This window comes from Neofelis nebulosa, chromosome 8 (genome assembly GCF_028018385.1).
Source record: "Neofelis nebulosa isolate mNeoNeb1 chromosome 8, mNeoNeb1.pri, whole genome shotgun sequence".
In the NCBI taxonomy this organism is placed as follows: Eukaryota; Metazoa; Chordata; class Mammalia; order Carnivora; family Felidae; genus Neofelis; species Neofelis nebulosa.
Genome location: NC_080789.1, coordinates 87,467,972 through 87,484,908, shown reverse-complemented (window position 1 = coordinate 87,484,908; position 16,937 = coordinate 87,467,972). Strand labels below are relative to the sequence as shown.

Genomic DNA, 16,937 nt, shown 5'->3' with positions numbered 1-16,937 from the left:
CCAAAGGACAAGAAATGGATCTGTATATACTTAAGATACTGCTGTAGAAGAAAGTGTGCAATAATTTTCTCCAGGTCTTCACGAGGAAGTTGGGGAGGAGCAACGCCTGCCACTCTCAATTTTGCTGCCCCCTTTCCCATCCAAGAATCCATCAGTTTCAGTGGAGTTAGCTTTTCATTCAGGTCCTCTGCCTGCTTCAAAATCTTGATTAGATCTCTGCAGTATGCTGTTACATTCTTTACTTCACACGCTATAATGAGACAGGCAAATGAGATCTAGAAATTACAGCAAGGACAAGCTAGTCTAAGTAGTTAAACTGGTTTGAAACGAGTCCTCAACATGACCCACCCTAAACACTGATGTGTTATTTTGTTCTGAACCAAAATTAGGCTATTCCTCAAGTCTATCAGTAAACTAAGTTATAGTCTCAATAAGACATTGTTGAATTTACATGCTCGCTTCGGGAGCACATGTACTAAAATTGGAATGATACACAGAAGACTAGCATGGCCCCTGCGCAAGGATAAAAGGCATTGTTTAATTTACAGTGATGTAAAGAAAATCAGCTGGTTACCAGAAGGCCTTTGGGTATGCTCTAGGAATTAGTGTCTGCCAGACCTGAGATTTATAGAGAATCAGTCTATTCATCGTATTTACCTAATTTGTGCTCATTAAACAATACTCTGAAAACTATGGCTTCCTTGGTACTGATTTAGAGACAAGAACGTCCTGGTTAAATATTCCTAATTATTGATTCTAGCACCCTGATTTACATATCAGACTCTTATTCATGTGATCAGTATAACACAGTATAATAAACTCATAAACAAGGTTATCTAGCTGCAAAGTTAAGACTAAAGTGATCTTCACCCACCAAGGCATCAGAACTCTGTGAGGGGGAACTGGTTATTCCCGCTCTTTGGACACAACACACAGGATGAGAAAAGTTAAAATACAACACCAAAACACTGGTAAATTAGTATCTTATGAGTAGTTACGCATTATCTGGATCAAAAATGATTGGACTGTAATCTCTCCTTTACAATAAATTCTCTTCCTAATTAGTGACTTAGTGACTAGCCTTTTCTTACAAATAGCAGTAGCATTTAGAAGAATTTAAGCTTTTCCCTTCATTTAAACATTTAACATGCCTTCAGTATAGCAACATAAAATACATTCATTCACAGACCAATTTTCCTTTTGCCTTTGTTTTAAAACTTTGAGTTGTTACTTTTGAATCTAGAAAATGCTAGTCACAGCTTGCTTAATCCATTTTGGCGTCTAATAATTGCCCCCATGTAGTCCTAGCTATATACGTTAGCCTATAAAGATTTAAAAACAATGAACTAGGGAGTGTTCCAATCCAAGATGGCAACTTAGCAAGATCCTGAACTGGGTGCACCAAATCTACACCTATTTATAGGCAATTCCTCTTGAAGAACTGAGGACTGACTGAACTAAAGACCACACAGAACACCAAGAGAGACATGGTAACCAAGGGTACCCCACCCCTGATGCTGCAAACTGCAGTGAGGAGAATAGTAATGTACCAGGAGCAGATTCGTCTGCACTTAGACACAGAAAATAAAAGCCACGGCTTAAAAGAGCAACTAGAATATAAAGGAACTAGCCGTGAACCCTGCTAAATGGGAGGGGAGCTGCTACAACTCTCTCTGGGTTGGAAGATCTAATATGTGTCACAGTTTATGCACCCTCCCACGACCTTGACAGCATAGATTGGAGCAGGGTCCAGGCATCCTAACCAACCTACCACCTCAGTGAGCCCTGGGCCCCTAACCCACACCATCCCCAGCTGTCCCACCAAGACAGCCCCATGGTGGCGCACACCAGGAAGTCCTGGTCAACGCTCACTACAGCTACACCTGTCTCACCACACTGAGGCAGGCACAAAGCACCTTGGAACATTCTAGGCCCTCAGTGCTTTGGCTTCAGGAAGCTTTCTAAGGCACCCCAGTAGATGCCCATTTTCAGCTCCACCTGCCCTGCCAGGACACCCTGGCTTGCACCCACTTCAGCTTCTTTGCAGGGAACCATCTGTTCAGAGAGCCCTACAACTGCCACAGCCCATGCCCTTTCAACTACCAGCTGCCCTGCCAGGTTGCCCCCTGCACAAAGCACCCAGGGACCTCTCCAGCCAACAATACACCTCAGTTCCACCTGCCACAACCAGAGCACCTGCTGCACATCCCAGAACACCCCAGCTTACACCCACTTCAGTTTTAGCCATCCTGCCAGGGTGCCCTCTACATGGAGAACCCCAGAACCACTCCTGACTACACCCACTTCAGCTTCAGCTGTCCTGCCAGGACAACCTGTCTCTGCAAAGAGCCTCAGGAATGCCCCAGCCCACACCCACTTAAGCTCTAGCCATCCCACCAAGGCAGCCCCACCATGGGGTGCCCTGAAACCCCCAGCCCATGCCAGCCACAGCTCCAGCCAGCCAACAAAAGTCACCAGGCATATACAGTCAACACAGAGGACCACCACACACCAAGAGCATTCCTTCAAGTTTGGGAAAAGTAGCAGTTCTGCCTAATTCATAGAAATAAACACCATGTCAAGCAAGATGGGGTAACAAGGGAATATGCTCCAAATGAAAGGATAAGACAAAACCTCACAAAAACAATAAAACAGAGAAGAGCAATATGCCTAATGGAAGAGCTTAAAGTAATGATCTTAAAGATGCTCACTGGACTGAAGAATGGGAAAACTCAGCACTTCAACAAAGAACTGAAAAATATAAACAACCAGAGTTGAAGAATAACTGAAATGAAATTCATTAGAGGGAATCAAATAGTGATTAATGGATACAGAACAGATCAGTGATTTAGAAGACAGGGTAATACACTCAAAGCTAAACAGCAAAAATAAAGAATTTTTTAAAATGAGGATAGAACAGGAGCGCCTGGGTGGCTCAGTCGGTTAAGCGGCCGACTTCGGCTCAGGTCATGATCTCACAGTCCGTGGGTTTGAGCCCCGCGTCAGGCTCTGTGCTGAAAGCTCAGAGCCTGGAGCCTGTTTCAGATTCTGTGTCTCCCTCTCTCTGACCCTCCCCCATTCATGCTCTGTCTCTCTCTGTCTCAAAAATAAATAAATGTCAAAAAAAAAATTTTTTTTTTAAATAAAAAAAAAATAAAATGAGGATAGAACAAGGGATCTGTTGGCCAATATCAAGTGAGTAAACTTTCATATTATATATGAATATATATGCATATATATTTATATATAATATTTATATATATATAAATATTGGCCAATATCAAGTGAGTAAACTTTCATATTATATATGAATATATATGCATATATATTTATATATAATATTTATATATATATATAAATATTGGCCAATATCAAGTGAGTAAACTTTCATATTATATATGAATATATATGAATATATGTTCATATTATATATGAATATATATGCATATATATTTATATATGAATATATAAATATTATATATAAATATATATGCATATATATTCATATATACTGCTTTATACTTAGAATGTTACATATGAACCTCATGATAACCATAAACACAAAACCTGTAATAGGTTGAAAAAAAAAAGGAAAAAGTACAGTATACAGAATATAGTCAATGGTACTGTAACAGTGTTGCATGGTGACAGTAACTACACTTGTGATGGGCACAGCATAACTTATAGTTGTTGAATCACTATGTTGTATATCTGAAACAAATATAACATTGTGCTGACTCAAAGTAAAAAGAAATTTAAAAATTAGGGGTGCCGGGCTGGCTCAGTGGGTAGAGTGTGAGACTTTTGATCTTGGGGTTGTGAGTTCAAACCCCATGTTCGGCATAGAGATTGAAAAAAATAAGACAATAAAAAGTCAAAAAGATGTGAAAAAATATTTTAAAAATTATAAAATAGAAAGCCAAATATAACACCTCAGAAAGTCATCAATCACAAACAAAGAGAACAAGAAAAGAACAGAGAAGAACTACAGAAACAACCAGAAAACGATCAACAAAATGGCAGTAAGTACCTAGCTATCAATAATTACTTTAAATGTAAATGGTCTAAATGTTTCACTCAAAAGATACAGGGTGGTGGAATGGATTTTTATAAAACAAGACCCGGGGCGCCTGGGTGGCTCAGTTGGTTGGGCGTCCGACTTCGGCTCAGGTCATGACCTCGCGGTCCGTGAATTCGAGCCCCGCACCGGGCTCTGGGCTGACAGCTCAGAGCCTAGAGCCTGTTTCGGATTCTGTGTCTCCCTCTCTCTCTGACCCTCCCCTGCTCATGCTCTGTCTCTCTCTGTCTCAAAAATAAATAAATGTTAAAAAAAAAAAAATTTAAAAAACAAGACCCATCTATATCTTGCCTATAAGAGATTAACTTCAGGCCTAAAGATACATGTAGATTCAGAATGAAGAGACAGAAAAACATCATGCAAGTGGAAGCAAAAAGAAAAGCCAGAGTAACAGTACACATATCAGACAAAATATGCTTTAAAACAAAGACTGTAAAAAGAGTCAAAGACGGGTATTACATAATGATAAAGGTACCAATCCAACAAGATATAACAAGTGTACATATCTACACACCCAACATAGGAGCATCGAAATACATAAAACACACATAACCAAAGAGAGAAACTGATAGTAATACAATAATGGTACGGAACTTTAACACACCACTTACATCAATGGATGGATCATCCAGGCAGTCGGTCAATAAGGAAACTGTCTTTGAATGACACATTGGACTGGATGGACGTAACAGATATAGACAGAACATTCCATCCAAAAACAGAATACACAGTGCACATGGGACACATCTCTAGGACAGATCATATTAGAGGACAAAATAAAAATAACTCGATAAATTTAAAAGATGGAAATCATATCATGCAGCTTTTCCAACCACAACAGCATGAAACTAGAAATCAGTCACAAGAAAAACACAAACATGTGGAGGCTGAACAACATGATACTACACAATCAACAGGTAAGCAAAGAAAGAAGAAATTAAAAAAATACATGGAGACAATGAAAATGAAAACACAACTGCCCAAAATCTTTGGGAAACAGCAAAAGCAGTTTTAAGAGGTAAATTTATAACGACTACCTCAAGACAAGAAAAATCTCCAATAAACAATCTAGCTTTATACCTAAAGGAACTAGAAAGAAAAGAACTAGAAAAAGAACAAAACCCAAGGTAAATAGAAGAAAGGAAATAATGAAGATCAAATCAGAAATAGAGTCTAAACAAAGAAAAAGATCAAGTAAGCTAAGAACTGGGTCTTTGGAAAGATAAACGAAATTGCTAAACCTTAACCCCACCACTCATCAACAAAAAAACAAAAGAGGACTTCCACCCAGTGTGGAGCCTGCTTGAGATTCTCTCAAAAAAAAAAAAAAAAAAAAAAAAAATCCAAAATGAAAGTGAAGTAACTGACACCACATACAAAGGATTGTAACAGAATATGAAAAATCATGTGCCAACAAATTGGACAACCTAGAAGAAATGGGTAAATTCCTAGAAATGTACAATTTTCCAAAAGTGAATAAGGGAAAATGGAAGTCTGAACAGACCAATTACTAGTAATAATATGGAAGTTTTTTATTACTAAAAAAAAACTACGAACAGGGGAACCTGGCTGGCTCAGGAGTCCAGCTCTTGATCTCAGACCAGGGCTTGATCTCAGGGTTGTGAGTTCAAGCCGCGTGTTAGGCTCCACACTCGGTATGGATCCTACGTAAACAAAAACAAAAACAAAAACGTTTTTAACAATCAACAAAGGTCCAAGACCAGATGGGCTCACAGGTGAAATCTACCAAACATATGAAAAGGAGTTAATACCTATTCTCAAACTATACCAAAAACTAGAAGAGGAAGGAAAGCTTCCAAATACATTCCGTGAGGCCAGAATTACCCTGATGCCAAGCCAGACAAAGACAACACCTAAAAAGAAAGCTACAGGCCATTATCATCAATGCACATAGATGCAAAAATCCTCAACAAAATATCAGCAAACCACATTCAGCAATACATTAAAAGGATCATTCACCAGGATGAAGTGGAATTTATTCTGGGGATACATGGATGTCTCAATATTTGCAAATCAATCAATGTGATACTCTTTTACAATAGGTAGAGTAAAAACCATATGATGATTTCAATAGATGTGGGAAAAGCACTTGACAAAATTCAACATCTGTTTGTGACAAAAACTCAACAAAGGTTTAAAGGAAACATACCTCAACATAACAAAGGCCATACATGAAGTATCTAGAGCTAAAATTACAGTCAATTGTGAAAAGCTGAGAGCTTTTCCTCTAAGGTCAGGAGCAAGATAAGGATGTCCACTCTCACCACTTTCATTCAACATAATACTGGAAGCCCTAGCCACAGCATTCAGACAAGAAAAAGAAACCAATATTAGTAAGGAATAAATTAAAATGTCACTATTCGCAGGTGACATAATACTATACATAGAAAACCTTAAAGACTGCATTTACAAGCAATTAGAGTAAATGAATTCAGTAAAGTTGCAGGAAACAATACACATCAGCTACGTTTCTATATGCTAATAACAAAGTAGCAGAAAGATAAATTAAAAACACAATTCCATTTACAATTGCACCGAACATAATAAAATACCCAGGAATAAACTTAACCAAGGAGGCAAAAGACCCTGTACTCCGAAAACTACAAAACACTGATGAAAGAAATTGAAGATTACAAAAGCAAATGGAAAGATGCTCAATGCTCATGGATTGGAAGAATACTGGTAAAATACCTACTACACAAAGCAATCTACAGATTCAGTGTAATCTCTATGAAAATACCAAGAGCATTTTTCACAGAACTAGAAATAATCCTAAAATTTGTATGGGACCACGAAGACCTCAAATAGCCAGAGAAATCTTGAGAAAGAAGAATAAAGCTAGATTTCAAATCCCAGATTTCAAGATATACTACAAACCTGTAATAATCAAAATAACGTTGGGGCACCTGGGTGTCTCAGTCGGTTGAGAGTCCGACTTCGGCTCAGGTCATGATCTTGCAGTCTGTGAGTTCAGGCCCTGCGTTGGGCTCTGTGCTGACAGCTCAGAGCCTGGACCCTGCTTCAAATTCTGGGTCTCCCTCTCTCTCTGCCCCTCCCCAACTCATGCTCTGTCTCTGTCTCTGTCTCTCTCTCTCTCTGTCAAAAATAAATAAACATTAAGAAAAAAAAATAAAAATATAATGTACTGGCACAAAAACAGATCAATGGAACAGAATAGGCCAGAAATAAACCCATGCTTATATATATGGTCAATCTATGACAAAGGATGCAAGAATATCCAATAGTCTCTTCAATAAGTGGTATTGGGAAAACTGGACCACTTTCTTACAGCATACACAAAAACAAACTAAAAATGGATTTAAGGCCTAAATGTGAGACCTGTTACCATAAAATGCCAGAAGAGAACATAAACAGTAATTTCTTTAACATCAGCCATAGCAACATTTTTCTGGCTATGTCTTCTCGTGCAAGGGACACAAAAGCACAATTATTGGGACCACAACAAAATAAAAAGCTTTGCACAGTGAAGAAAATCATCGACAAAACTGAAAGACAACCTACTGAATCGGAGAAGATACTTGCAAATGATATAGTCGATAAAGGGTTAGTATCCAAAATATATAAAGAACTTATACAACTCAACACCAAAAAAATAATCCAATTAAAAAAATGAGAAGACCTGAATAGACATTCTCCCAAAGAAGACCTACAAATAGCCAAGAGACACATGAAAAGATGCTCACTAATCATTAGGGAAATGCAAATCAAACCCACAGTGATCAAACCACAATATCACCCCACACCTGTCAGAAGGGCCAAAAGCAACAACATAAGAAACAAGTGTTAGCAAGTATGGACAGAAAAGGGAACCTTGTGCATTGTTGGTGGCAATGCAAACTGGTGTAGCCGCTGTGGAAAACAGTATGGAGCTTCCTCAAAAAATTAAAAATGGAACTACCACATGATCCAGTAATTCTACAACCAAGTATTTACCCCCCAAAACCAAAAACATTAATTTGAAAAGATAGATGTAATCCTATGTTTAAAGCCAAGATATGGTAGCAACCCAAGTGTCCATTACCACAATGGAATATACACACAATGGAATATTACTCAGCCATATAAAAGATCTTGCCATTTGCAAAAACATGAATGGATCGAGAGGGTATTATGCTAAGTGAAATAAGTTAAATACTATAGGATTTTACTTATATGTAGAATCTAAAAAATAAAGGAATAAGCAGAAAGCAAAAACTGACCCATAAATATAGAAAACAAAATGATGTTTGCCAGAGGGGAAGGAGGTATAGGGATGGGGAAAATGGGTGAAGGGGAGTGGGAGTACAAGCTTCCAGTTATGGGATGAATAAGTCATGGGGATGAAAGGTACAGTACAGAGAATATAGTCAATGGAACTGTAATAGCATTGCATGGTGACAGATGGTAGCTACACTGGTACCTGGCACAGCACAATATATAGACTTATCGAATTTCTATGCCATATACTTGAAACTAATATAACATTATGGGTCAACTGTACTTCAATAGACAGAGAACTCAGGAGTGCCTGGGTAGCTCAGTCAGTTAAACACTGGACTCTTGATTTCGGCTCAGGTCATGATCTCACAGTTTTGTGAGATCAAACCCCATGCCGGGCTCTGTGCTGACTCTATACAGCCTGCCTGGGATTCTTGCTCTCTCTCTGCCCCTTCCCTGCTCATGCTCTGTCTCTCTCAAAATAAACTTTAAAAAATTAAAAAATTAAAAAAAACAAAAAACAAAACGTGAACTCACAAATGTCTTCACAACAGTTATCACACATTCTGTTGCATGCTTCTGAATTCCATACTTCATCAAAATGTTGAGCTATCAATACACGGCGACACCTGCAAACACATTGATATATACATTATTAAATGACCTAGTAAGTTTTAAGAATTCCTATTTCTTTTTTAATTATTTTTTTTAATGTTTATTTATTTTTGAGAGGAAGACAGAGTGCGAATGGGGGAGAGGCAGAAAGAGAGGGAGACACAGAATCCGAAGCAGGCTCCAGGCTCTGAGCTGTCATCGCAAAGCCTGATGCGGGGCTCAAACCCCTGAACTGTGAGATCATGATCTGAGCTGAAGTCAGACACTTAACTGACTGAACCACCCAGGCACCCCAAGAATCCCTATTTCAAAACAGAGTTATATATTATATTAGTTTCCTATTGCTGTCATAACATTACCACAAATCTAGTGGCTTAACACAAATTTATTGTCTTACATTTCTATACATGAGAAGTCTGATATGGGTTTTACTGGCTTAAAATCAGAGTATCAGCAGGGATGGATTTCTTCTGGAGGCTTTAGGGGAGAATCTGTTTCCTTGTCCTTTCTGATTCCTAGAGACTGCCTGAATTCCTTGGCTCATGCCCCACTTTCCTCCATCTCCAAAGCCAATGAATATCATTCTAACCTTTCTTGCTTCATTCCACAATTAAGTACCCTTATGATTATACTGGATCCACACAAACAACCCAGAGTTATATCCCTATTTTAAGGTCAGCTCATTAGCAACCTTAATTCCATTTGCAGTCTTAATTCCCTTTTGCCATGGAAGGTTAATTTACAGTTGCCAGGAATTTGAATGTAGACATCTTTGGGAGACTATTCTGCCTATCACATATTTTTTTCCATATATACTTGATAAACACTGCTTTCAGAAGTTGTCTGAGATTCCCTTGAGATTCAATATTTGGGAACTATTAAAAGAATCTTCCTGATAGCAAAGCAGTTTCTTGTATCTTAGTAGTTTCTTGTATTTGACTCTAAACCCCCAAATATGCTTCTTGATATCTATTGGACATCTAAGAAAATTTTCATTTTCTTACTTCTTTAACTAGATTATTGTACCACCTACAGGAAGAAATGACGTTTTCTGTCACTGTTCGATAGCTGCTTATCAGTTCAAAAATTTTGAGTCCGTTTTACATGATGGGCAATAAGAGTACAAAGATGACTAATACTGAAAAGCCACCAAGGAACTATATGCTCTAACTAAAACCATCCTAGAGTTAAATTTTATTTAGTAAGGAGAAATTTAACCCTGCTCTCAATTATTTCATCAACCCATCAGCTGGTAAGGTGGTACATGTTACAGAGCTCAGCTCTCAAAATGCCTATCATAAATACCTTTTCACAACTGGTAAAGCATGTAGCTGTATGTCAGTGCCAGAGAGAAAAGGCTTGAACTCACTGTGAATTTGTATCAAAATTTTCAATAAAAGTGGGGATGGATGAAATACATGAAGGGGATTAAGAGGTACAATCTTCTAGTTATAAATAAAATAGAGATGACAGGGGGATGTAATGTATAGTCCATAATATTGTACCAACTCTGTAGGGTGACAGAGGGTAACTAGAATTATTGTGGTGACCATTTTGTGATATATGAGAATACTGAATCACTATGTTGTACTCCTGAAACGGATACAATATTGTACTTCAATTATTCTTCAATTGAAAGAAAATCAGCATCTCAGTATACTTGTTTTACTTAAAGAAACAAAAGGAAAAAAAAAAACTCCAATGAAAGTTTTGGAGGATTATCAAATAGAGAGAGAGAATACATTTTCTGGAATTAAGGCAGATCCTGAGGGTTCACGTACTGGTTCCCACCCTTTAGACATTTGCTTTTACAGGTTTGTACTTGATATTCTACCAGTGTATTTACTTACTGAGCAAGTATCCAAAGTAATTTCCCAGACTTTCATGTTGTGCTTATTTTTAAATAACAAGTTATAAAAAGGTATGTGGCTTACTTGCTTATGTTTTGACAGTATGACACCATCTCATAAAGCTTCTGTTGTCCCACATTTTCCATCACCACCATTGAACTTATTCTGAATATATCTCCAAAGCCATAATACAAAATACAGTCCGCCCTCATGTCATCTCGACCTGTAGTGTGAGAAGTCTTGAGATTGCATAATTACTTGAAAATTTCAAAATATGCAAAAATAATATATATAAAATTAGCTGGCAATGCTTCACAGTCTAAATATATCACATCTAGAAATTTCAGATATGTGCAAGTTAATTTGTAACAGCTGCCCTGAAATTATAAAAGAAAAACCAACTAATGAGAGCTATCAACAGCTTTATTAGTAAAAAAAATATGTGCATAAATAATCCAATTATTGAAGTTATCAATTTGAAGCCACTAATTAAAAATTCAGAAGTTAAAGACAGACATCAAATTATCTTAGAAAACATAGGAAACAATTCATAACACTCCAATACAAGTAAAATAAGCACACAAATACATAAGTACCAAAAAAGTATAAAACTGTAAAAATGACTTCATTGTTCTAAAAAATACTAGCTACTAAATATTTAAAATACAGAATTATTAAACATATATAATGTGTTTTCTGGAAAAGCTTTGTTAAAAGTTCCCTCTGGTTAGAAGTTACACATACCTGCACGTCCACTCTCTTGGTAATAATTTTCAATAGATTTACTCATTGAATGATGGATAACAAATCTCACATCTGGTTTATCAATTCCCATACCAAATGCAACCGTGGCCACCACCACCTAAAATGTTTTAACATTTTATGTTAATTATATAAACTTAAAATATTTTTAAATGTTAATGAGGATGCTGTTGAAGATATATACTTAACCTGAATTTCATTGGCTGACCATCTTCTATGAACCTTGGTCTTATCTTCTGGTTCCATATTGGCATGGTATGCACCTGCCTGAATTCCCAGTTTCTGTAAACTAACTGTAACTTGCTCAGAGTCTTTCTGAGAAAAGCAATATATGATTCCTGTAATAAAATATGTCCAACTGTTAGATATACATACACACATATTCAAGATACTGATTAACACAACGCATGAGGGAAAAAGATTTAGGAAAAAATGCCAAGGTCTTGAACACATAATGACTTTTTGATATAATTCAAGATTTGATCAGCAGCTTGCTCTAAAACAGAAATAAGCCCTGGGCCACGAGTTTTGGTTCCCATTACCTCTTTTTTTCTCTCAAGTATGATGTGAAAAGTTTCATGTGCAAAGGAGTTTGGGAACCACTGCATTGAACAGGTTTCTCTCTTTATTTGCAGGACTGGCCAGAACCTCTAATGTGCTGGTATACCCCATGAAGCTCCAAGAGGATAAATAGCTGCAGCTTTTCTCAAACTTATTTGACCCTGGAGCTCCTTTTACCCTGGGTACTCATTAATGTCTCCTGAAAATCTGTAGAACAGCTCTGAAATGCTACCTTTACACAAACTCTGTGCTTCAGTAATGCTCATCTGTGCATTAATCCAGGAAACAGAAATACTCTCAACTCCATCTACAGATACCTCACTCAATGTGCACTATTTATTCTTTAATTGTCCTTTGCTATCAAGGACTATTTTACATCCATTCAGAAAGTCAGTGCTTAACTTTCTAATACACAGTGGATAATTAACTAAATGTGCTGTTGATAATTAGCATTATGCCATTAGGTCCACTAATGACTACTTAAAGCAATTAGGTGCAAATAAACAAAAATAAATAGTTTTAGGACTCTTATAATCCATCCCATTAGTAAATGACACACCCAATTTCTAAGATCACCAAGCAAATTAATTTTTTTTAATTTTTTTAATGTTTATTTTTGAGAGAGAAACACAGAGCATGAGTGGCAGTGGGGGGGGGGGGGGGGGAGGTTTGCAGTGCAGAGAAAGAGGGAGACACAGAATCCAAAGCAGGCTCCAGGCTCTGAGCTATCAGCACAGAGCCCAACACAGGGCTCAAACCTGCAAACCATGAGATCATGACCTGAGCCAAAGTTGGACGCTTAACCAAATGAACTACCCAGGCGCCCCCACCAAGCAAATTAATTTTAACATAACATTTTCAAATATCTTCTGCCATGCACTAATATTTTTGGTGGCTAATCATTCATCAGTAAATCAGTATGATATTACTTTTTGAAACTTTTCTCTCAGTCTTCAAAGTTGTTTTTGTATTACCTGATTGCCCTTTGTATCTCCCATTGATGAGCTTTACAATATCCTCGATAAAATCTTCAGTGTTGGAGGGCTTCTGCCGAATCTAAGAGAAAGCTAACTTATTACAAAGTAAATTAATGAGTACCATCCATGTAAACATTGACTTACAACTTTCAGGGTGCCAATCTTTTATAGGCATAGTGCCTTTTCCTTGCTCTTTCATTCACCTCTCCTGACCCTGCCACCTCCCAGGCTCTTCTAGATCCTTGGTTTTGAATTTGCCAGGAATAAGCAGGCACAGAAGCAGTGAACTTGTAAAGATGGAGACCTTTTTATTTTTTGATGCTACTTTTATAAAAACATAAACCATGGCATAAATAACTTGAATGGAGACTCAGAAAAATATTATCTATTCTTAAAAGGATATAATACACACACACACACACACACACACACACACACACATATTCAGGAAATTAGAAAGAAAAAACATGTCACATAATCTGAATAGAGTATTAGCAAATGGTATATTAATCTTGAACTATTTTGTAATTAACTTCAATAGAGATGTAGTTAGGGTCCTTGGCATCAATCTTCCCTCCATCCTTGCACAATAATGTGCATCAACTTCACAAGGCAATGTCTTTTATTTAACCCAGCAAAGGATTATGCAGCAAAAGAGATACAGAAGAAAGCACGAATCAATGAATATGCTTCTCATCACTTCCTCATTTTAAAAACTTTTAAACAGTTACCTGTTACTTATAAACATAATGAAAAGGTAACCTCTGCTGTAATCCTTCATGAAAGTAATACGTTGACATAAAAGTTACACACCTCATAATAAAGATTTGGCCGATTAAAAGAAGCTGTGAAAGTAAAACACTTTTCCACACACAGTATTTTCTGGGCATCCTTCAAAACATGGCTAGTTGCGGTTGCCGTCAGCCCGATTAGGGCCGTGTTAGGGAACTGCCGCTTCAAGATACCCAGTGCCTTGTAATCTGGAAAAGAAAACATACAAAGTGGCCCACTTTCTACATGTATAGATGTATACATGCAGTATATATCTAGCATGTGCTGCCCGGCCTTTCTGAGTAGGCAGGCTATAGGATACTTTTCCCTGGCTCTTCAGAAACACTGTTCTTGGCCACAGGTAGAACTCCCTGTTGAAGAGAGAAAACCAACACATTTCCAGTAAGCTGTGCACTGGTCTACAACCTCTGACTAGTGGATTTAAGAGGCAGTGGGAGTGGCCACAGTGTGTGAATCTCTCACAACAAACAAGAGATAAAAGAGGCCATCAGGCAAACTCCTTCTACCAACACTATCACGCAAGTGTGGCAAATTCAGACCAGAAAAATTTTGGTGAGGGCACTAGTTTTTATAGAATGTACTTCCAGGAAACCATTCTGGGCTCATATTTGTCATCAACACTTAAATCACTAGGTAAGTTGTCCTTATGTAATTAACTCTTTGCAGAAAGTAGAAGAGAACTGTGGTAGAAATTGCTAACTGCAAAGCTAGAGGACTATGAAAATAGAGGAGAAGGTCACTGCTGGGGAAGTCGTGAAGGTTTCAAGGAGGTAACATGTGAGTTGGGTCTTGAAGACAAGCAGAAGTTACTAGGAAGGGTAGAAGAAAACACCAGGCAGAGAAAACAGCACTTACACCGCAAATACACTGGCATGAAATTACTTAGCATATTCCAAAAACAGCAAGCAGGTCAGTCAGACCAACCCACAGGGTGTCGAGCTGGATGTATTACTGTCAACTCCAGTAAGCTGGTAACCACATTCCCTGTATGGATCCATGCTAGAACTAGACCAAAAAAGGAACGAACGTGTACAAGGTGTGGCAGGCAGAAGTGAACCAGTTGCCATTACTCTCTGAAGATCTTTCCAGGCAGATAAGATGAGGGACAGATAGATGCAGAGGGGCCCAGCCAGTTCTAACTTGTCCTAGTTTTTTTCCACTCCTCCTTCAGCTCTTATTCCCAACTGTAGGTCTTACCCATCACCAGTCCCCACTGGATGCCTGGCAGGCAGCAGGCTCACAGAGCTGACAGCTACTCAGAGAGAGCTTACCAGAGGCCTCTCACAAGCTTCCTGTCTGTGTACCCTCTGGCCCTGGCCATGCCAGTTGCAGACCTCCCTACAAGCTCCAGTTGGTCCTCCCACACCAGGGCTTCAGGAAATCAGAGACCATCCTCCACCTCCTTCACACCTTCTCTTTCCCTGCTCTTCACACAGTTGTGCAGGGTCTGCTTCCTAAAATAAATCCCTGATCACCTGCCATTCACAATGGCTCTGCTTTCCTGCCTGCACCTTAACTGATACTGTTACACTGAAGAGTACAGGAAGGCAGGTTTAAGTAAGACTGGGAACAACATAGTTGATTCTAAGAACTAGGACTTTATCCTATAGGAAATTTTTGAAGCATAAAAGGGATATAAATAGACTCATCTTTTGGCAGTAGTGCAAGGTATGGGCTGGAAGAGACAAAACATAAAGAAATGGAGATCAGTCAAGAGATGGCAGCAGCAAACCAGAAACCCACTAAGAATAGGAAACAAGGCATGACACTGAGGATAGAGCAGAAAGAAAAGACTGAATACAAACCCAAGAACCAAAGCCCGATAGGTCCTGGTAACTATTGGGATATGGGCTCTGGGGGATGCGGGGTGGGGAAAAGGGGAGAGAAGGGGAGGGAAAGAGCCTAAGATTCATCCATTTGTGCCAAGCATGTCTTCAGGAACTGAATGTTAAGTGGTGAACAAGACAAAGCCGTTTTGCAAATGGAATGATTCAAGCAAAGAACCAGACAAAACAAAAAGTAAACCAATAAATATGTTATTATCAGAGAGTGAGAAGGGCTCAGAGTGGTAAGCCCAGTGTAATGGAAGTATAACGAGGGAGGGAGGAAGAATAGGAAATCGGAGAGAAGTAAACAAAGGACAGACCACATGTCACCTTATGGACCTCAGTCAAGAATATGGAATTTATTCTAAGTACAAAGAGAATCTGCTGGGTAGTTTAGGAAGGGAAGTAACAGGATTTTATTTATACTTAGAAAAGATCACTTTGGTTGCTGTATGAAGAATGAACTGTAAAAGGGTAAGACTGGAATCACAGACTAGTTAGGGAATCATTGTAGTAGGTCAGTGGAAAGGAGCCCAGGTGTACCTAAGAGACAGCAGGACAAAGAGGACAAACTTGAGATTCACTTTAGAGGCAGAGTTGACAGGACTTGGTGATGGACTGGATCTGCAGAAGTAGGATAAACCGGGCGCCTGGGTGGCTCACTCGGTTGAGTGTCCAACTTCGTCTCAGGTCATGATCTTGCAGTCCGTGAGTTCAAGCCCCGCATCGGGCCCTGTGCTGACAGCTCAGAGCCTTGAGCCTACTTCTGATTCTGTGTCTGCCTCTCTCTCTGCCCCTCCCCCATTCATGCTCTGTCTCTCTCACTCTCAAAAATAATTAAAAAATTAAAAAAAAAAAAAAAAAGAAGTAGGATAAACCAAGGATGATGGAGTAGCTATTAACATTATTTGTTCACAACTCCAACTCCACCTTTTGATACACTGTTTGCAGTGCTGATGCAGGGAATGTGCACACTATCTTTCTGCTTTGCCAGCTGGCCCTAGACTACAAGGCTAAGGGAAGAATTAGGGTCTTGCTCCTTCCTTTTTGCTTCCTGTGGGCTTGCCTGTGTTCTCAAGAATGTTACCCAGCAAGGCTTCTTCATCCCTATACCAGCACTGTCTCTTTGTAGTAGCAGCCAAATACAGTTTTTCCAAACTTTGAAGAACCAGCTTCATCACAGGTCCACCTCACCTCTGCCTCCATTAAGAGGCTCCAGCACCAGGTAGCTGTGCCT

The 16,937-nt window shown here is 38.7% G+C and overlaps 1 protein-coding gene and 2 non-coding genes across 5 annotated transcripts in view; 2 read left to right on the top strand and 1 right to left on the bottom strand.

Moving 5' to 3' along the window:
- Positions 1-16,937, bottom strand: part of RECQL (RecQ like helicase) — a 59,473-nt gene that overhangs the window by 1,824 nt on the left and 40,712 nt on the right. For all 3 annotated transcript variants that reach the window (XM_058743432.1, XM_058743434.1, XM_058743433.1), the window contains 7 exons: positions 13,896-14,062; positions 13,080-13,161; positions 11,734-11,882; positions 11,527-11,644; positions 10,867-11,005; positions 8,855-8,946; positions 31-250 (listed from right to left, as the gene is read on the bottom strand). In XM_058743432.1, coding sequence (XP_058599415.1) covers positions 31-250; positions 8,855-8,946; positions 10,867-11,005; positions 11,527-11,644; positions 11,734-11,882; positions 13,080-13,161; positions 13,896-14,062 — 967 coding nt within the window. The remainder of the gene's footprint in view (positions 1-30; positions 251-8,854; positions 8,947-10,866; positions 11,006-11,526; positions 11,645-11,733; positions 11,883-13,079; positions 13,162-13,895; positions 14,063-16,937) is intronic.
- Positions 452-554, top strand: LOC131484160 (U6 spliceosomal RNA). The gene has a single exon (XR_009248070.1). It is a non-coding gene; the product is annotated as a U6 spliceosomal RNA (small nuclear RNA).
- TRNAK-UUU (transfer RNA lysine (anticodon UUU)) lies at positions 3,771-3,843 on the top strand. The gene has a single exon. It is a non-coding gene; the product is annotated as a tRNA-Lys (tRNA).